This window comes from Oncorhynchus masou, chromosome 32 (assembly GCF_036934945.1).
Source record: "Oncorhynchus masou masou isolate Uvic2021 chromosome 32, UVic_Omas_1.1, whole genome shotgun sequence".
NCBI classification, from domain to species: Eukaryota; Metazoa; Chordata; class Actinopteri; order Salmoniformes; family Salmonidae; genus Oncorhynchus; species Oncorhynchus masou.
Genome location: NC_088243.1, coordinates 64,189,859 through 64,212,781, shown reverse-complemented (window position 1 = coordinate 64,212,781; position 22,923 = coordinate 64,189,859). Strand labels below are relative to the sequence as shown.

General features: G+C 45.0%; 1 protein-coding gene across 1 annotated transcript in view; it reads left to right on the top strand.

The window, feature by feature from the left end:
- Positions 1 to 16,919: 16,919 nt before the first annotated feature.
- The window catches only part of LOC135526460 (protocadherin Fat 4-like), a 125,255-nt gene continuing 119,251 nt past the window's right edge, over positions 16,920 to 22,923 (top strand). Inside the window, exon 1 of the mRNA XM_064954853.1 lies at positions 16,920 to 22,444. Coding sequence (XP_064810925.1) covers positions 17,339 to 22,444 — 5,106 coding nt within the window. The 5' untranslated portion in view covers positions 16,920 to 17,338. The remainder of the gene's footprint in view (positions 22,445 to 22,923) is intronic.

The window sequence follows — 22,923 nt, the reverse complement described above, 5'->3', positions numbered from 1 at the left end:
TATTTCTCAGAGCTTGGTGAGAGCGTGGTTGTCTTAAAGTTAATTTGCATACAACCGTCCCACAATGTTCTGGGAATGGTGAAGCATAGTTGCTTGCCTTTGGAACATTATCAGCACATTTAAATGCGGAAGAGATATTTATTTTGAATGCATTCAGTTGTACAACTGACTAGGTATCCCCCTTTCCCCTGTAAATTGGACAGTGCAGTTAGATGAACACGAATTTAAGCTTTCTGTCCATATAAGAAATGTCTATGTCCTGGAAAGTTTGCTGTTGTTCTAGTCACACTAGCGCATGTTAGCAACAACTGTCCCGGTATAGGGACACCTCGTTTCATGTGTCTCTCCATAGGCCGGTGGTGGCTGGTCCCCTGCACGAAGGTGAGGTGCCTGAGGTCCCTCCGCCCCCTCTGGACATCGAGGGGTCCCCGGCGTATACAGTTCGAAGCATTCTGGATTCGAGACGCCGGGTGGGGGGCCTACAGTACCTCGTGGACTGGGAGGGGTACGGTCCGGAGGAGAGATGCTGGGTTCCGGTGAGGGATATTTTGGACCCTTCCCTCCTGAGAGATTTCCACCGCCTCCACCTGGATCGCCCAGCACCTCGTCCTCCGGGTCGTCCTCGAGGACGGTGGCGGCGCGCTGCGGGAGCCGCGCGTCAGGGGGGGGGGGTACTGTCACGACTTCCGCCGAGGTTGGCTCTCCTGCCCATTCGGGCGGTGCTCGGCGGTCGTCGTCACCGTCCTATTAGCCACTACTGATCCCTTTTTCGTGTATCTGTTGGTTTTGTCTATTGGTTTCACCTGTGTGTTGTTTAGTTAATTAGTGTCTGTATTTAATGTAGGTTGTCCCGCCCTTGTTTTGTGCGGGATTGTTTATTTTGTCATTTCGTTTTGTCTGTCGGTGTTTGCTGTTTGTTTTTTCTCCGGTTAGTCTTTATCCTGTTTTGGATATTTCACCCTGTCTGTATTTTGGGTTGACTGTTGTTTGTTTTTTGTTCACCGGAGAATAAACGTTATTATCGCATTCTGCTCTCTGCGCCTGATTCCACCCACCTTGACTGGACGTGACAGAATCCCGCACCACCTATGGAATCAGCAGGAGCAGCAGCGTCTCCTCTCCCATCGATGGAAGAGAGGGTCCTCCATCATACCAGCGTGCTTCACCGGATTGGTTCTGCTATGGACCAAATGATGGAGAGAATGGATCGATGGGAGAGAAGTGGCCTCCCCACATCATCTTTACCAACCCCTTCTCCAGCACCTCCTGTTTCTGCGACCTCATCTGGCTCTAGGGCTCTTCAGCTGACACTCCCACGGGTGTTTGACGGATCGGCGGCTGGGTGCCAGGGTTTCCTCCTTCAGCTGGAATTATACCTGGCTACCGTGCGTCCTGCTCCCTCTGGAGAAGAGAGCGTGTGCGCCCTCATCTCCTGCTTGACTGGGCGAGCCCTTGAGTGGGCTAACGCAGTATGGAATGGTCCGGACTCGGCTAAGGATAATTACTCAGAGTTCACCCGCCGATTTCGAGCTGTTTTTGACCATCCACCCAAGGGTCGGGCGGCGGGTGAACGGCTGTTCCACCTGCGTCAGGAGACGAGGAGCGTACAGGATTTTGCCCTTGAGTTCAGGACTTTGGCAGCAGGAGCAGGATGGAACGACAGGGCCTTGATTGATCATTTTAGATGTAGTCTCAGGGAGGACGTCCACAGGGAGCTGGCATGTCGGGACACCACATTCACACTGGATGGACTTATCGATCTGGCTATCCGTCTCGACAACCTGCTGGCTGTTCGCGGGCGTTCGGATCAGGTCCTGTCGTTTCCTATCCCTAGCCCCCCTGTTCCTATCCCTATGGAATTAGGAGGTACGGCTTCAAGGGGGACTGGAGGAGGAGTGTTCTCCTGCACCAGTTGTGGTCGACGAGGGCACACGACCAAACGGTGCTGGAGGAACTCGTCTAGGAGTCGGGAGGACAGGCAGAACACTGCTCGATCACCCCAGGTGAGTAAGCACCAAACTCATTCAGAGCGTCCTGTCGGTCATGTGTTTGTATTGATTTCTTTCCCTGGTTTTTCCCCATCTCTATAGCATAAGGCGCTAGTTGATTCAGGCGCAGCTGGGAATTTTATGGATCGTGGGCTTGCGTTAAGGCTAGGGATCCCCTTGGTGTCGTTAGATCAACCTTTCCCCGTGCACTCCTTAGATAGCCGACCATTAGTGTCAGGAGTAATTAGGGAGGCTACGGTGCTGCTGGACATGGTAACGCAGGGTGATCATAAGGAGCAGATTAGCCTGTTCCTTATAGATTCACCTGCGTTTCCAGTGGTGTTGGGGGTTCCCTGGTTAGCTCAACACAACCAGTGATTTTCTGGCGACAGGGGGCTCTTAAGGGGTGGTCAGAGGAGTGTTCAGGAAGGTGCATAGGAGTTGCCGTTGGTGCGACCACGGTGGAGAGTCCAGACCAAGTTTCCACCGTGCGCATTCCCTCTGATTATGCCGATTTGGCTATCGTTTTCAGTAAAGGGAGGGCGACCCAATTACCACCTCATCGTCGAGAGGACTGTGCGATAAACCTTCTGGAAAACGCTGCACTTCCTAGGAGTCACGTGTATCCATTGTCCCAGGAGGAGACAGTTGCGATGGAAACATATGTTTCCGAATCGCTGGGACAGGGATACATTCAGCCCTCCATATCACCCGTCTCTTCAAGCTTCTTTTTTTGTGAAGAAGAAGGATGGAGGTCTGCGTCCGTGTATTGATTATAGAGGTCTAAATTCCATCACAGTGGGGATTAGTTACCCACTACTTCTCATCGCTACGGCAATGGAATCATTTCACGGGGCTCTTCACAAAACTGGACCTGAGGAGCGCGTATAATCTGGTACGTATCCGGAAAGGAGATGAGTGGAAAACCGCATTTAGTACTACTTCTGGTCATTATGAATACTGCGTCATGCCATACGGGTTGAAGAATGCTCCAGCCGTTTTTCAATCTTTCGTAGATGAGATTCTCCGAGACCTGCTCGGGCAGGGAGTGGTAGTGTACATTGATGACATTTTGATCTATTCTGCCACACGCGCGGAGCATGTGTCTTTGGTGCGTAAGGTACTTGGGCGACTACTGGAACATGACCTGTATTGCAAGGCGGAGAAATGTGAGTTTTTCAAACAGTCCGTTTCCTTCCTGGGGTATCGTATTTCCACCTCCGGGGTGGTGATGGAGGATGATCGCGTTACAGCCGTGCGTAATTGGCCAACTCCGATCACGGTGAAAGAAGTGCAGCGGTTTTTAGGGTTTGCCAATTACTACCAGAGGTTTATCCGGGGTTTTGGTCAGGTGGCTGCTCCCATCACCTCACTGCTGAAGGGAGGACCGGTGCGCTTGCGTTGGTCAGCAGAGGCGGGCAGAGCTTTCAGTCGTTTGAAGGAGCTGTTCACCAAAGCGACCGTGTTGGCGCATCCGGACCCCTCTTTAGCGTTCATAGTGGAGGTGGATGCGTCCGAGGCTGGGGTTGGAGCCGTGCTGTCCCAACGCTCGGGCGTGCCATCCAAACTCTGCCCGTGTGCTTTCTATTCGAGCAAACTCAGCCCAGCGGAGCTAAACTATGATGTGGGGGACCGGGAGTTGTTAGCTGTAATCAAGGCTCTGAAGGTGTGGAGACACTGGCTTGAGGGGGCTAAACACCCTTTTCTCATCTGGACTGACCATCGTAATCTCGAGTACATCCGGGCAGCTAAGAGACTAAATCCACGTCAGGCTAGATGGGCCATGTTTTATACTAGGTTCCAGTTTACCCTCACATATCGGCCAGGCTCCCAAAACACTAAAGCTGACGCACTGTCTCGCCTCTATGATACAGAGGAACGGTCAGTAGAGCCAACTCCCATCATTCCACCGTCATGTCTCGTGGCACCTGTGATATGGGAGGTGGACGTTGAGATAGAGAGGGCCTCACGGTCAGAGCCGGCTCCTCCTAACTGTCCAGTTGGGACCAAGTACGTGCCGAGGGTGGTCCGGGACAAGCTAATTAGGTGGGCTCATACTCTTCCCTCCTCGGGTCATCCTGGTATCAAGAGGACAGTGCAGAGTCTGAGAGGGAGATACTGGTGGCCTACACTGGCTAAAGACGTGAGATTGTATGTCTCCTCCTGCTCAGTGTGTGCTCAGAGCAAGGCTCCTCGGCACCTGCCTAGAGGGAAGTTACAACCTCTCCCCGTTCCACAACGGCCGTGGACATATTTATCGGTGGATTTTCTTACCGACCTTCCCCCATCCCAGGGAAGTACTACGATCCTGGTCGTTGTGGATCGGTTTTCTAAGTCCTGTCGTCTCATTCCGTTGCCCGGTCTTCCTACGGCCCTGCAGACTGCTGAGGCTTTGTTTACCCATGTCTTCCGGCACTATGGGGTGCCTGAGGATATCGTCTCTGATCGGGGTCCCCAATTCACGTCAAGAGTATGGAGTGCATTTATGGAGAGACTGGGGGTCTCGATTAGCTTAACCTCAGGTTTTCACCCCGAGAGTAATGGGCAGGTGGAGCGCGTTAACCAGGATGTGGGCAGGTTTCTGCGGTCCTATTGTCGGGACCGGCCTGGTGAGTGGGCAAGGTATGTTCCATGGGCCGAACTAGCCCAGAACTCCTTACGCCACTCCTCTACTAACTTCTCTCCTTTTGAGTGTGTGTTAGGTTACCAGCCGGTCCTGGCTCCATGGCATCAGAGTCAGACCGAGGCTCCTGCGGTGGAGGAATGGGTACAGCGCTCCAAGGACACCTGGAAAGCTGTTCAGGACTCATTACGGTTAGCGGGAGAACGGCAGAAGAGGAGCGCTGACCAGCACCGCAGTGAGACCCCCGTGTTTGCACCGGGGGACAGGGTCTGGCTCTCGACCCGAAACCTGTCTCACCGCCTGCCCTGTCGGAAGCTGGAGCCGCAGTGTGTAGGGCCGTTCAAAGTCCTGAGGAGAATAAACAAGGTGTGTTATAGGTTACAACTTCCGAGGTATTACCGTATTAACCCCTCGTTTCATGTGTCTCTCCTTAGGCCGGTGGTGGCTGGTCCCCTGCACGAAGGTGAGGTGCCTGAGGTCCCTCCGCCCCCTCTGGACATCGAGGGGTCCCCGGCGTATACAGTTCGAAGCATTCTAGATTCTAGACGCCGGGTGGGGGGCCTACAGTACCTCGTGGACTGGGAGGGGTACGGTCCGGAGGAGAGATGCTGGGTTCCGGTGAGGGATATTTTGGACCCTTCCCTCCTGAGAGATTTCCACCGCCTCCACCTGGATCGCCCAGCACCTCGTCCTCCGGGTCGTCCTCGAGGACGGTGGCGGCGCGCTGCAGGATCTGCGCGTCAGGGGTGGTTACTGTCACGACTTCCGCCGAGGTTGGCTCTCCTGCCCATTCGGGCGGTGCTCGGCGGTCGTCGTCACCGTCCTATTAGCCACTACTGATCCCTTTTTCGTGTATCTGTTGGTTTTGTCTATTGGTTTCACCTGTGTGTTGTTTAGTTAATTAGTGTCTGTATTTAATGTAGGTTGTCCCGCCCTTGTTTTGTGCGGGATTGTTTATTTTGTCATTTCGTTTTGTCTGTCGGTGTTTGCTGTTTGTTTTTTCTCCGGTTAGTCTTTATCCTGTTTTGGATATTTCACCCTGTCTGTATTTTGGGTTGACTGTTGTTTGTTTTTTGTTCACCGGAGAATAAACGTTATTATCGCATTCTGCTCTCTGCGCCTGATTTCACCCACCTTGACTAGACGTGACAGGCGTGGCTGTTGAACAAGTTGAGGAGACTAAATTATTTGGCGTTACCTTAGATTGTAAACTGTCATGATCAAAACATATACAGTTGAAATTGGAAGTTTACATACACCTTAGTCAAATACATTTAAACTCAGTTTTCCACGATTCATTTCCACGAAACATTCCCTGTCTTAGGTCAGTTAGGATCACCAATTTATTTCAAGAATGTGAAATCAGAAACTCCATGACTTCAGTGACTGAGGGCAAAAGGGTGTGACACTGCCACAAATGTCAGAATAATAGTAGAGAGAATGATTTATTTCAGCTTTTATTTCTTTCATCACATTCCCAGTGAGTCATAAGTTTACATACACTCAATTAGTATTTGGTAGCATTGCATTTAAATTGTTTAACTTGGGTTAAACATTTCGGGTAGCCTTCCACAAGCTTCCCACAATAAGTTGGGTGAATTTTGACGCATTCCTCCAGACAGAGCGTGTGTAACTAAATCAGGTTTGTAGGCCTCCTTGCTCGCACAAGCTTTTTGAGTTCTGCACACACATTTTCTATAGGGTTGAGGTCAAGGCTTTGTGATGGCCAATCCAATACCTTGACTTTGCTGTCCTTAAGCCATTTTGCCACATCTTTGGAAGTATGTTTGGGGTCATTGTCCATTTGGAAGAACCATTTGCGACCAAGCTTTAACTTCCTGACTGATGTTTTTTCAATGTTGCTTCAAAACATAATTTTCCTTCCTCATGAGCCATCTATTTTGTGATGCACACCAGTCCCTCCTGCAGCAAAGCACCCTCACAACATGATGCTGCCACCCCCCTGCTTCACGATGTTCTTCGGCTTGCAAGCCTCTCCCTTTTTCTTCTAAACCTAATGATCGTCATTATGGCCAAAGAGTTCTATTTTTGTTTCATCAGACCAGAGGACATTTCTCCAAAAAGTACGATCTTTGTCCCCATGTGCAGTTGCAAACTGTAGTCTGGCTTTTTTATGGCGGTTTTGGAGCAGTGGCTTCTTCCTTGCTGAGTGGCCTTTCAGGTTATGTCGATATAGGACTTGTTTTACTGTGGATATAGATATTTTTGTACCTGTTTGCTCCAGCATCTTCACAATGTCCTTTGCTGTTGTTCTGGGATTGATTTGCACTTTTCGCACCAAAGTACGTTCATCTCTAGGAGACAGAACACGTCTCCTTCCTGAGCGGTATGATGGCTGTGTGGTCCAATGGTGTTTATACTTTCATACTATTGTTTGTACAGATGAACGTGATACATTCAGGCGTTTGGAAATTGCTCCCAAGGATGAACCAGACCTGTGGAGGTTTATATTTTTTCTGAGAGCTTGGCTGATTTCTTTTGATTTTCCCATGATGTCAAGCAAAGAGGCACCAAGTTTGAAGGTAGGCCTTGAAATACATCCACAGGTACACCTGCAGTTGACTCAAATGCTGTCAATTAGCCTATCAGAAGCTTCTAAAAGCCATGACATCATTTTCTGGAATTTTTCAAGCTGTTTAAAGGCACAGTCAACTTAGTGTATGTAAACTTCTGACCCACTGGAATTGTGATAAGTGAAATATTCTGTCTGTAAACAATTGTTGGAAGAATTACTTGTGTCATGCACAAAGTAGATGTCCTAACCGACATGCCAAAACTATAGTTTGTTATCAAGAAATTTGTGGAGTGGTTGAAAACAAGTTTTAATGACTCCAACCTAAGTGTATGTAAACTTCCGACTTCAACTGTATATTCAGTGGTAGTAAAGATAGGGAGAGGTCTGTCAGTAATAAAGAGACGCTCTGCTTTTTTGACGCCACACACCAAAAAGCAAGTTCTGCAGGTAGTTTTGTCTAATCTCTATTATTGTCCAGTTGCGTGGTCCAGACCTCGTTAAGCTGCAGCTGGCCCAGAACAGAGTGCCACGTCTTGCTCTTCATTTTTTATCAGAGGGCTGATGTAAATACTATGCATGTCAGTCTCTTTTGACTAAGGGCACTTATCTTTATAAGAAACATTAATGTGTTGAAAATCCCAAATTGTTTGCATAGTCAACTTACACACAGCTCTGACACCAGGGGTCTTTTCACAGTCCCCAAATCCAGAACAAATTCAAGAAAGCAGACAGTATTATCTATAGTCCTTATTGCATGGAACTCCATTCCATCTCATATTGCTCAAATAAACAGAAAAACAGATAAAGAAACACTTCATGGCACAACGCCTCTCCCCGTTTGACCTAGATAGTTTGTGTGTATGTATTGATATGGAGGCTACATTTGCCTGTAAAACATTTTTTATGTAGTACTGTCCTTGAGCTGTTCTTGTCTAATTTTAATGTTCTGTATTATGTCATGTTTCATGTTTTGTGTGGACCACAGGAAGAGTAGCTGCTGCTTTTGCAACAGCTAATGGGGATCCTAATAAAATACCAAAAACATACGTTCCCACAACTTCCAAGAAACCAAATATGCTAGCTGGGTGTTCTCTGTAATTGAAAAGTCACAATCCAACTGTGGTTCGCTGAAGTAAACCATCTAGATAATAACAGACATAACAGAAGAAAACAATGCTAGAAGTTCAACATAGTCACTTAAACAGTGATTAAGCCAATAATTGACTCCCGAAAGCAAATTTTGTAGTCAAACCTCATTTTAGAATGCCAACAACACTGTATCAGAAAGTATGTTGTAAAGGAAATCATTTTAGCCTGTTGATTTGTGTAGTGTCAGATTGAAATTGCATTTGTTAAAATGTGGATGACTATAAGTATCAAGCTACCAACCTAATAAACGTATAACAACCTAATAAACATGATTTTATGATTACATATTACGGCAATTGCATATTTCACATACCATATTACACCGATATATAATGCTAGCCCCTCATGTATTTGGGGTTATTTTGCTGGGTATTAAATGGCTAACATGGACAATGTGCAAACACACTAAAGCAAATACTTGTACCGCATTTTGCTAATGCTGCCACAATTAACACTTATGATATCATAAAATCCCCTTGGCATCTCACAGCGGCACCATAATCAGCTCAAATTGCTTTTGTGCCACCTAAGCATATTCAGGCCTCCCCGAATGCCTTGGCCAGAGACCATTTTGCTCAGTTGACAACACAAACCCAAGTCCATCAAAACATGTTTGATAAACGGCCTCTGCTTGTGTATAGAGAAACAATAGATCATTTACTGAGACTCCATCCTTTTTTCCAGAACAATAGCTCAAAATGTTATTCCTATTTCCCCACAGTGCATAATACACACATAATACACACAGCAATGCACCTACACATCTCTATGTGGATGATTCTCAAAGACGCACAAGACCAATAATACTGTACATCCAACAGTGTCTCGTGCAGCTCAGTTGGTAGAGCATGGCACTTGCAACAACAGGGTAGTGGGTTCAATTCCCAGGGGGGACCAGTATGAAAATGTATACACCCCCTGCTGTAAGTCGGTCTGGAGAAGGGTGTGTGCGTAGTGACGTTAATAGTACTATTGACAGGGGACATGAAAGCAGCATTAGCTTTATTTACATGTACTATAACAATACTCCAGCAAGTTAAGATATTTTGATACATCACTGAGGTGCGAACAAGCATCTGATAGAGCACAGCTGTTTTTCCGTTGTTGGACGTGATGGATGGCACTGGAGATACACTCTCAAGGAAAGACGTTCTACACCTTTGATCAAAGAGATACTGTGCAAGCAATGCGTTCAAGCGAGTAGAGGGCTCCGTGTTTGTACAGTGACATTGAATCCCATTTTGGGGTGAGGATGTTTTTCCAAGGAATGTCAGAGATCAAACAGGATTTGTTACATGATAGAGATCTGCGTTATGGGGGAGAATTGCACATTATTGCCTCCAAACCAAATTAATATCTTTCACAGACGTGTGGAAAGTTCTACTCAAATCGTTATCTGTTTTCCAAAAAAAATAACAAAATGGACTGTCATAAGAGTTGAATTATATTCACCCACATTCACCTTCTGAACCTGTTCTGAGTCACAGTGTTCTCCATTAGCTAGTGAAGTCAGTCTGTCAGTCATTTAGTTCAGAATAGACATGAGGTTGTTCATCTAAGAATTCACCATTATAGCGCCACTCTGCAGTTTCTACTGTAGTTTTTCTGTAGTCGTGGAGACGGATTCTGTGCACGTCAATACTCCATGTTAAGCACGTCCAGGGGTTTTGTCACTATGCCGACAAACATAAAGTGAAGCTGAAGAGGAGAGGGCCCTCGCACAGAGGTCATTATTGCCCCGAACCCAGTGACTTCTGTAGAGTATGTATTTAATTAGAAACATGACAAGGAGCACATAAGCGAATTCACATGCACAATTTTGTCATCTGAAGTGGAAATCACACTCCAACCACAGAGCAGGCTGGACACATTAGCCAGGGGTCGGAAATTACAGAACATCTTCCAACCTCAATGGAACTCTGCATGTGCTTGCCAAACTCCTGGACCCACTTCCTGGACTCACTGAAACTCCTATTCCCTTCTCATATGGGTAAAAAAAAGGTTTTGTCCAGACATTATTATTATTGGCTTATCGACCAGAAATGTGATATTTGTTTTGCTTTGTACAGTAGCATGACAAATTTGATCTAATTCATTGATTTTTATTCCCAGCTGTGATTTTAAAGTTTGGGGGATTGAGGTGGAATGTCCCTTTTCTTTTATCTTGACATTTTTTACCCCAGGCACCTTATTGGTTGAAGTACATTTGACACCGGTGAAACTCAAAAAAATGCTTCCACTTGGTTTAATGGAGTGCCTCAGGGATTGGTCCTTAGCCCAACACTTTTTCAATCCGCCCCCAGGCAGGATATGTGATCACTGAATCGGAGAAGACAGTATTGTTCTTTCCTAGGAGACGTATGTGCTTGCCCCCACAGTCAGAACATTAAAATAAGGCTCTTGGGCACAACATTTCCATGGATGTAACATTGTCAAAGATATCACATTCCTCCTTCAGAAATGTGGAATGCATTTGTTTGGGTGATTGAGAACTGTGAAATGTTAGGAAAAGCAAAAATGGTGGAATAGAATTTAGCACAAGTAATATGAGGCAATATTTTAATTATGTGAAACATTTTAACCGGCATAACACCCACATAGAAAAAGTCGAATTTCACATTTTAATGCTGAAAAGGTGGAAATATTGATGCCAACACAACAGTGCAGCATGATGTTGCTCGTCCATCTGGGTGAGAATTAAATATCTCAAGCTCACTGTCATTAATTGATGGTAATTAACAATGCTGTAAACATCAGAGTTGATGTACTTTGATATTCATCAGTCTAATTGTAGACATAATTGCTCAACCTCAGCCTTATACACTGCACCTCCTTCGAACCTATAACTCCACATTTCAAGCAGAATCCAAATGCAGCGTGAAGATTCCAATCATCAATGTGTATGTGTCATTAAACAGCCCGAATAAAAACCCTAACCGCAATTGCTGCTTAATGGAATATCTTTATGGCTTGTAAAACGATGCCCTTGACGTGGCATACAACAGGTCCACTGCAGTTTTCTTCACATTTTCAACATTTTATGGTTGTGGAAGGGAAGGGTGGTGGTTTATGACACCAAGCACAACTTTGCATTCCAAAATAATTGACGAGCTGCGATGAAGCCTCAAACGTACTTACAGATTGAAAAGAATATCCTTAAAAAAAATGATTTATACGTCTTCTGCAATCGCTCAAAATCGCCAAGAACTGATTCAAGTTGAAGATACTACCTTCAAACAAAAGTGAATACACAAAATCATCATGATCATGCTGATCATAACTGTGGCGGCAAACTTCATACACTTTCTACTCTATGAGCATTATATAGTGTGCAGATCACTGTTTCTCTATGCACCGGTTCCCTTTTATAGCATCTACTGTGAGCTTCCTTTTGAAACGTCACTCTTCTTCTTCTCTCTGTAATATGCCTATCCATCTCAAGTCCCTTTGCGTGGTCACAGGAGCTGCACACATGAGATACTTGAATGTGACCGTGGTTAAAGCTATCGTCACACTGCATCTCAGGGATTTTAACTGAGGTTCTACTCGGGGTCTGACGTTTGAAAGGACATCTAAGGAATCCATATTATCCACCCCCAACGCAAGTGTGGTATGGATACGGACCTAATGAACAGAACCATACTCCGCTTGCTGCAATTTGTCACTGTCCTCCTAACTCCTCTGTGCTGGGTTTAAAGTTTCAGATTGTTTTCAAAGGGAAAAAACGAATGTGATCTGTCGAATCGCCGTCATTATCTTATCTTGAAATATGATCGTTCTTTTCAATGGAACAATGGTTTAAATTACATTTCTGTGCATGGATGGAGGCCTGGTAACGATGAAAAAAAACAACATTACAAGCACTCCTCTTCTCCAGTATTGTTTGAGTATGACCTTGTTTTGTATGGTGATACAATGGTGACATCTGGTGGGCAAATGCCAACATAGAGACAGGTTTTGGTGCATGGATTTAATGAATAACATTTATTTATGGATGGACACTAAGGTTCATGCAAAACACTCTCTAGTGCTGTCCACATCTCCTCACGCCCAGTCACTTCCAGTCCAAATATAAAATGTCTGTGTAATGTTAGACTCTACACAAGTGGGATATTTCAAGAAAATGTGACCACAATATTCTGGTTTTCCTCCAAAAAATACAAATGATCTCTTGTACCTGCAACACAGATGTATTCTAACGAGTTGGCTGATTGATATTTATATCCCGGTGCTGAGACCTGCTAAGCACAACTGGCCAGGGAGATGGAAATTCATAGTAGTACGCCACGGGAAAAACAGAGCATGTTGGGTAACAGCAGGCCTTTACATCTTACTTAGCAATAAGGGGTCAAGGGAAAATCCCTGAGAAATCATGGACGACAATTTAAAACCTGGAGGCATGTTAAACAAATACAGACACGCAATAGATCCACTGTCAGCGTTAATGCCTGGCCGTTCACACACTGGTTATTTGAAAAGGGGGACTGTTGTTTCACAGGCTCGTGCTTCCTAGTTGTACAATAACCTTTTGTGACTTTCACTTGAACTTATTCTGCCCTTGCTTGAACACTCAAATAAATTATTCTACTGTACAACGACGGATTTACCCACTGTTTACTTGAAGATTGAGGTGAAAGGAAGCCCTGAAACTATGTTCCACTCATTTGAATTCAAATAATGACTAGACTTTTATTAACATTATGTTCCTACCGTATGCGTCCTTCTTCCATTGAGTTAACGCTTCACCTTTCAGTCCCATTCTGTCGGCTGATGACAGTAAAACTTTCCAATGAGGCACATCAGGTCTGTTTTGGATTATGGCACTCCTTCATCCTCTCATTGACTGCTGAATTTGATCTTTATTACTGGGCCTCGACTTTACTGTATGTTGACAGATTTTACGAGTACATGTCCTGCAGGGTTTTGCTCATGTGTTTTTAAAAGGAAACAGGCTACAATGTTCCAGTCCTTGAGGGGGTCCAACAAGGTAATCAGATCAAGGGATTTCACTTGTGATTCTGAGACGATAGGTAGAGAAACATCTGTTTTCAGAAGTCTACAAGTGTGGTGGTGATGTGCTTAGATGCAAGAGCCATAGCTATCAAACAAATGGTCACTGTGATAAGGTTACATTGTCCCTGCTTAAAAAAAAGACATACTGTGCACATTGAGATGTAAAAGATAAGGAACCCAAATTCACTGCTCAATAACAGAAACCCCATGACTTCAGTGACTGAGGGCAAAAGGGTGTGACACTGCCACAAATGTTAGGTGATAGGCACATACACAATATACAAGGCAAGAATAAACCTCCCTATGTGATGTTTGATTTTCAAACTGTTTATGTGATGTACTGTACTGTATCTGCCTGCATGCATTATTTGCACTGACAAATCAAAGATGGCCATAGCCTAAAGATATAGACAATTAGGAATATATATTGCACATTTTTGTGGATTATTCTTATCCATCAAAGGAGTACATTTGTGTTGGTTTTGTGAGGATGAACGGTAAGCCGTCTTAAGCATCTCTGCTCTCCAAACTCTGATTGATTGGATTTTGGACTTCCTTATTTAGTTGGACATGAAGCCTTTTGGTTGGGATTGTATTTGTCATAATAACTTTTATTTGGTTTGAAACTCTGATTTTGTGACACTATGCTTATTTTGCTCACTTCATTACAGTTTGTTTTGTTTTTGTTGCACTCATATTAACAAAGTATTTCCTTGAACTTTAAAATGGTTAGTTTGAGATCCAAGCTGATTGTTACAAGAGGTAAGACTTGGGGAAAATAGTCATCTGGATTGAAAACCGTCAACTTTGAAATAGCTCATGAAGACATCAGTCCAAGTTCTTTAAAAATAGCACAAACACAATAACAAGATGATTTTTGATGTTAAAAGCATCCTGCAAGCTTCAGGCATTGCATAATCAGTTTAAATGGCTGGCTGTCAGTCAGGAAAGACAGTGTGGGAAGCTAATCTGCTTTGATACGTTCTGTCTCTGTCTGGTAGGCTACTGGAACACTGAATGGGTGCGTGCATTGGCTGTCAGTCCATGCAGTCTGTGCCAACGATCCCGTTTGTAATTCAATTAGTATGGTTGAGTCATGTCCTCTTTGATTCTCCAGCACATCTATGTACTGATCAAGACCTCACTGCGCAAATAGTCACATATGAGTGCTACAATTTAACAGACACTGTTATGGATCAAAGGTTTGAACACACCTACTCATTCCAGATTTTTGCTTTATTTTTTACTATATTCTAAATTGTAGAATAATAGTGAAGACATCAAAACTATGAAATAACATATCTAATCATGTAGTAACCAAAAAAGTGTTTAACAAATCAAAATCTATTTTATATTTGAGATTCTTCATAGCCACTCTTTGCCTTGATGACAGCTTTGCACACTCTTAGCATTCTCTCAACCATCTTCACCTGGGTTGAGGTCAGGTGATTGTGGAGGCCAGGTCATCTGTGTCACGTCCTGACCTTAGTTCTTTTTTATGTCTCTATTTTAGTTTGGTCAGGGTGTGAGTTGGGGTGGGCATTCTATGTTTTTGTTCTATGTTTTGTATTTCTGGTTTTGGCCTGGTATGGTTCCCAATCAGAGGCTGCTGTCAATCGTTGTCTCTGATTGAGAACCATACTTAGGCAGCCTGTTTTCCTGGTTTGTGGGTAGTTATTTTCTGTTTAGTGTGTTTTGCACCTGGCGGAGCTGTTTTGGTTGTTTCTTTTGTTCCTTGTTGTATTTAGTGTTCAGTTTATTAAAATAATGATGAAAACTTACCACGCTGCATCTTGGTCCTCACCTTCTTCCACCAACGGTCGTTACAATCTGATGCAGCACACCATCACTCTCCTTTTTGGTCAAATAGCCCTTACACAGCCTGGAGGTGTGTTGGGTCACTGTCCTGTTGAAAAACAAATGATAGTCCCACTAAGCGAAAACTAGATGGGATGGTATATAGCTGCAGAATGCTGTGGTAGCCATGCTTGCTAAGTGTGCCTTGAATTCCAAATAAATCACAGACAGTCTAATGTCCATTGCTCGTGTTTCTTGGCCCAAGCAAGTCTCTTCCTATTATTGGTGTCCTTTAGTAGTGGTTTATTTGCAGCCATTCAACCATGGCCTGATTCACACAGCCTCCTCTGAACAGTTGAGATGTGTCTGTTACTTGAACTCTGTGAAGCATTTATTTGGGCTGCAATTTCTGAGGCTGGAAACTCTAATGAACTTATCCTCTGCAGCAGAGGTAACTCTGGGTCTTCATTTCCTGTGGCGGTCCTCATGAGAGCCAGTTTCATCATAGCGCTTGATGGTTTATGCGAATGCACTTGAAGAAACTTTCAAAGTTCTTGAAATGTGGTATTTTACCAAATATGGCTATCTTCTGCATACCACCCTACCTTGTCACAACACAACTGATTGGCTTAAACGCATTAAGAAGGAACAAAATTCCACAAATTAACTTTTAATAAGACAGACCTGTTAATTGAAATGCATTTCAGGTGACTACTTCATGAAGCTGGTTGAGAGAATGCCAAGAGTGTGCAAAGCTGTCATCAAGGAAAAGGGTGGCTACTTTGAAGAAGAATCTCAAATATAAAATATATTTTGATTTGTTTAACACTTTTTTGGTTACTACTGTACATGATTCCTTATGTGTTTTTTCATAGTTTAAATGTCTTTGCTATTATTCCACAACGTAGATAATAGTGAAAATAAAGAAAAACCCTTGAATGAGTAAGGGGTGTCCAAACTTTTGACTGGTACTGTATATATTTAAAGTCACATGACAAGCCAATTGAAAGTTAAAATGTTTAATGTTACATACTATTAACATATTGGAGTCATTTAGGTATTTGGAGTCATCTATTCAGTTAACTTAAGAATATTATTGGAACGTTAGTAAACTACAATATGTGCGATATTTTTGCTGCATGTTGCCTTCTATCAAACATAGGTGGAATATAATTGTACCTTCTTGCTGCTTGATGATTTAATTAAGACACTAGATGGAGGTACATACTTATATGTAAACTATCCCTCCTCATAAGAATACACATGATACTCTCTGTATAATAATACATTTCCAAATTGCAATCTTGTTTTGCATTTTTACATTAGGAGTAACAAGATGCATTGGGTGACACATATATATATTTTTAAATGTGTGACTATATGATAAATTCAATTGGTAGACTTCCACCTGGAGATTAATACTAGATACTTTTCTAATCAACCTGTGTGGTTTAGGTAGATCAGTGCATTCCATATTGTAACCTAATAACCTACATTTGTTACAAACTAACGGTACACTCATTACCTGTCTCTCATGCCATAAAGATCTTTCTTTAATTTGATTGACGTTGTCCTCCACAAGCCACGACAAGGGCTCCGGTTTACAATAGAAAGGAAAGGCAAGGAGGGCGAGCAGGAGCACAGTTGTCCAATGGGATCACAGGTGGGAGGGAGTTTGTCTAACTCGAGTTTTGTTCTACGTTAGTAGGTACCTAAGCGTGTATGATGTCTGAAGCTTCTGCACCGTTATTCCACGGGACATTGTATTGGTACCACTGAGAGTATTTGTGCCTTGCTTTCCATATTCTATAAAAGCAATTATTTAATCACTTTTAACTTTTGGATACACTTTTGACAACGGAGAGGAATTAACATTGGCATGTATTTTTCACTTTTGTAGTTCCTATTCATCCGTAAGTGTATTGCGCATATAAACCATCATGCATTGCCGCTCACATACGATGCGTTCTGCTACAGGGGAGTAGTGGCGAAACTTAATTGACAAGCAAGGGAAGTCTGAGCACCACGGATTCATTGCATCCCAAGGATTCAATTACTACATCTAGATACGGGAGAAAATACTTCAGTGGAAATATCCGTATAATTTCTGGAATTACCACAGTGTGTCGCGCACTTTTGGAATACAATGCTTTAGCATTGGCCAAACTCGAATAAAGTTGATGCATCTTCGGCATGGACTTTTTATAATAAAAGTGGACTTGGATTTCGACCATGGCGCTCACAGGTAGGGACTTAGGCCGGTTCCATTTGATTTTATTGATGCTATGGACTCTGTCGCAATATTCTTCATCCAGCCAAGTTCGTCAAGAGTTTCAGGTATTGGAGGAGCAACCGTTTGGTACCTATGTGGGGACGATAGAGACGAGACCCAGCTTCACCTATCGCTTCAGTGAAAACCACAAACTTTTTGCAATTAATGGCACCACTGGAGTCATTTACACCTCCTCTGTGATTGACAGGGAGATTTTGCAAAGTAATGTCATCAATGTGGTGGTCCTCTCCAGCCAACCTACCTATCCTACCGAAGTTAGGATTGTTGTACTGGATATAAATGATAATTCGCCAGTGTTTCCCGACGCATCAATTGTAGTTTCGTTTAAAGAAGACGCCAGCAGTGGCAGACAAGTGATTCTGGACACAGCTACAGATTCAGACATTGGGAGTAATGGAGTGGATCACACCACCTACAGAATAGTGAATGGCAACGAGCAAAGGAAATTCCGTTTGGATATTACAGTGAATCCTAGTGGAGAGGGGGCATTCTGTCACCTCGTTTCAACTGGAGGCTTGGACAGGGAAATCACTCCCTTCTACCAACTCTTGATTGAAGTGGAAGACAAAGGAGACCCTAAGAAGTTTGGGTACCTGCAAGTAAATGTAACTATTCAAGATATCAATGACAACCCCCCTATGTTTGATCATGACCAATATCAGACGAATGTTTTTGAAGATAGGGCAGTGGGTTCTAGTGTTCTGCAGATAACAGCATCAGACCAAGACGAGGGAGCTAATGCAGACATCAGGTACTTTTTAGACGAGGGAACACCTTTTCAAATCGATCCTAAAGCAGGTACCATCATTATAAAAGAACGTTTGGATTATGAGAGTAAGAAAGAATACTCTATGACTATTCATGCTATGGACAACGGTGTACCTTCTCTGTCAGGTAGGTCAGAGGCCACTATCAAACTACTGGATGTCAATGATAATGACCCAGTTGTGAAGTTTAGATATTTCCCCACCACATCTAAGTTTGCCTCTGTTGATGAAAATGCTCAGATTGGTACAGTGGTAGCCTTATTGACAGTCTCCGATTCTGACTCTCCCACAGCTAATGGTAATATATCTGTCTCAATATTGGGGGGCAATGAGCAGAGACACTTTGAAGTGCACACTTCCCCAGTTCCCAACCTAAGCTTGATCAAAGTGGCTAGTGTTCTAGACAGAGAGCGCATTTCCTCCTACAACCTGACTGTGTCGGTATCAGACAATGGCAAACCCATGGCCAGGTCCTCTTTTGCCAGCCTGGTTATTTTTGTGAATGATATCAATGACCACCCACCCATATTCCAGGAAGTCATGTACAGAGTAGATATCAGTGAAGACATTCCAAAAGGCAGCTACATTAAAGGGGTCTCTGCAACAGATGGCGACTCCGGGCAAAATGCCAACCTTCGCTACTCCCTGGTGTCTGGAAACGGTTTGGGCTGGTTTGCCATCAGTGAAAACAGTGGTCTGGTTACCAGCGCCGCTTTGTTGGATAGGGAAGTAGCATCTGAAATAGTGCTCAACATCAGTGCCAAAGACCAGGGGTTGCAACCCAAAATCTCCTACACTAAATTGATAGTCAACATAACTGACGTGAATGACCAAGTGCCCACATTTACACAGAGCACATATCATGTGTCCCTGGTGGAGCACTCTCCAGCCGGTGCTGAGCTCCTAGTGCTGTCAGCCTCAGATGATGACCTTGGGGCCAATGGAACTATCCGGTTCTCTTTTGACCCGGAGACCCCGTCTAGTGTACAAGAGTTGTTCCGCCTGGAAGTTGTATCAGGCAGGTTGAGCACAGCCACAGAACTGGACAGGGAGGACCAAGGGAGTTATTTACTTTACATCCAGGCGACAGACTCCGGTTGCCCCCCTCTCCACTCCATTGGTAAAGTAAACGTAACTCTGAGTGATATCAATGACAATAGGCCAGTCTTCTACCCAGTCCAGTACTTTGCCAATGTCAAAGAGAATGAACCCTCTGGCTCGTTCATAACCACTGCATTAGCCACGGACCCTGACCTGGGGGGAAATGGCACAGTGAAGTATATCATATCTGCTGGAGACACATCTAAATTTCACATTAATAGTAACTCGGGCAAAATCACCACCCTGGTGCCGCTGGATAGAGAGGAGAAGACCGCCTACCAGCTGCAGGTGACAGCAGCAGATGGTAGAGACCTCCGTTCACACACCCAGGCCATCGTCACCATTAATGTCATAGACACACAGGACAACCCCCCTACCTTTAGTCAGAATGCCTACAGTTTTGTCATGTTTGAAAATGTGGGCATTGGCACAGTTATTGGCACTGTATCTGCCACCACTGTCGATCTGAATACAAATATCACATATTTAATCACCTCAGGGGACCAGAGGGGGCTGTTTACTGTCAGTAGTGCAACAGGTCAAATCAAAGCATCCAGTCAGATAGACAGAGAGGAGCAGCCTTTCTATCAACTCAAAGTCATAGCCAGAGGTGGTGAGGTAACAGGCGAAGCCCTCGTCAACATCACAGTGAAGGATTTAAATGATAATGCGCCCCATTTTATCCACGCCACCGAGCACGTCAGTGCAGTGGAGAACTGGCGCACAGGGCATCTGATATTCCAAGCTAAAGCTGCCGACCCTGACGAGGGCACCAATGGCATGGTGGTCTATAGCCTCAAGCAGAACCCCAAAGGCCTGTTCCACATCCATGAGAAACATGGGCTTATCACACTGACAGGGCCACTGGAGCTCACCACCAGCTCCTACCAGGTGGAGGTCCTGGCCTCTGATATGGGGGTCCCCCTGCTCACTTCCACTCTAATGTTAACAGTCAGTGTGTACGACGTCAATGACAACTCTCCCATGTTTGATCAGCTCTCCTACGAGGTCATTATTTTAGAGTCTGAACCAGTCAACAGTCGCTTTTTTAAGGTGGAAGCCACCGACAAAGACTCAGGCCTGAATGGGGAGGTTATGTATGACATAGTTGACGGGAACACAGCCGACGTATTTGGGATCTTTCCAGACGGGCAGTTGTATATTAAGGCTGAGCTAGACAGAGAAGTCCAGGACAGATATAACTTAGTGCTGGTGGCCACAGACAGGGCAGTGGAGCCACTAAGTGCCAGTGTCAATGTCAGTGTAATTCTGGACGACGTGAATGACAATCGCCCCCTCTTTAACAGCACTAATTATGTGTTCCACTTTGAGGAAGAGCAGAAGAGAGGTTCGCTGGTAGGGCGAGTGTTTGCAGTGGATAAGGACTTTGGCCCCAATAGTGAGGTCAGGTACGCGTTTGAGACTCAACAGCCCAACTTTGAGCTGAACGCCATCACGGGGGAGTTGACCAGTACTCTGCAGTTGGACCGTGAGTCACTAATGAGACAGAGAGGCGCAGCGGTGTTCAGCTTTACAGTAGTTTCCTCAGACCAGGGGCTCCCCAAGCCTCTGAGAGACCAGGCTAAAGTGCAGGTTTACATCCAAGACATCAATGACAACCCGCCCAAGTTCACCAAAGACATTTACCAGGCCTCCATCTCCGAGTCGGCCCAGAACATGACGCAACTGCTGAGGGTGTCTGCCGTCGATGTGGATGAGAGCAAAAACGGACTAGTTCACTATCACATAAAGGAAGGCAACGAGGAGAGCCAGTTCACCATCGACAGCAGCTCAGGACAGGTCACACTAGTGGGAAATCTAGACTATGAGGTGACATCCTCCTACTCGTTAAAAATGATTGCTGTTGATTCTGGAACCGTGCCCCTCTCTTCGTCCTGTATGCTCAGCATTAGCATACAGGACGAGAATGATAACTCACCCTCCTTCCCCAAATCTGCCATATCTGTGGATGTTCTGGAGAATATGAGGATTGGAGAGCTGGTGGCCTCAGTGACAGCCACGGACTCTGATTCGGGTCATAACACAGACATAACATACAGCATCACAGCCACAAACAACCACGGGACATTTAGCATTAGCCCCAACACAGGGAGCATCTTCCTTGTGAAAAAGATGGATTTTGAAACTCAGTCTTTTTACAAACTGAACATCACTGCAAAGGACAATGGGAGACCACCAAGGTCCTCAACAATTCCTGTGGTCATTCATGTCAGAGATTTCAATGACAATCCTCCTATATTTACCCCTGGTGACATTTTTAAATCCATTCCTGAAAATATGCCCCTCTCTGCATCAGTAATGACAATCACTGCTCATGACACGGATGCAGACATTAACGGACAGCTGGAATACTCCATAGTTCAACAGACACCCAGGGGAGGTCACTTCAGCATTGACTCCAGCAGTGGGCTCATATTCACAAACAAGGAGATTGACAGAGAGTTCTCCAATCTCTTTGAGTTGACAGTTAAAGCCACTGACCAGGCAGTTCCTGTGGAATTCCGGCGCTTTGCCTTGAAAAATGTCACAATATGGGTGACGGACCTGAATGACAATGTCCCGACATTTGTTTCCCAGAATGCTCTGGTTGCGGAGTCCACCATAGTCATTGGCTCCATCCTCACGACGGTGGTGGCGTTCGATCCTGACGAGGGCTCCAACGGCGAGGTGGAGTACGAGCTGGTGAAGGGGGACTCGGACACGTTCATCATGGACCGCTACAGCGGGGATATCCGCTTGGCCTCACAGCTGGTGCCGTCTCGCCTCATCTACAGCCTGACCGTGTCGGCCACCGACCATGGCTCGGACAGGAAGACCTCCAGGACCGAGCTCGCCATAATCCTCCAGGGCGCCGATGGGCCCGTCTTCTCCCAGCCCAAATACATCACCATCCTGAAGGAGGGCCAACCACCTGGCACCAACGTCATCTCCCTGGATGCCTCCAGCCCCAGAGGCTCAGCCACCAAGGTGGAATTTTTCATTGTGTCAGTCCGCAGCGGCAGCAAGGCCATGGGACGCCTGTTCACCATAGGCCGCCATACTGGAGTGATCCAGACCGCAGCCGAGCTGGACCGGGAACAGGGCTCTGACCTCTACCTGGTGGATGTGTACGCCATCGAGACGGACGCCAGTCATCCCAGGACGCAGAGGGCTGAGGTTAGTAGTGCATTTATTTCTCTTCTCTTTTTGGAGGGCAATGGCTTCTTCACATTGTGGTCGATGGCTTCCAGACAGCATAATTGGAACCCGTACAGCCGTTGAAGTCGTTTAGTGGGATTAAATGAAATGAGATCAAGGTTTCGGCTGGAAAACCTGGGAGTGAAAGGAAAATATCCAAGTCGCACATAAAACAGGTATACCTAGTGCATTCGTATGCACATTAATTACATTCCTTTTTTAAATATATTGCTAAAAGTTCTGTGTTACATAAAATCTAAATTGCCTTGGACATGAGTAAGTAGGCCTTGGTTTTTGGCAAGATAACTGTATTGTTTCAGTTCCCAAAAAGGACTGGCCATAACAATCCTTCTAGCATTTGTCTGTGTTTTCTGGGAAGGGGAAATGAGTGCCTCGTATCCTGTGTTTCTGCTGTGCTCATGCTGTTATGAACTTGGATATTCTTATCAGTGAATAAG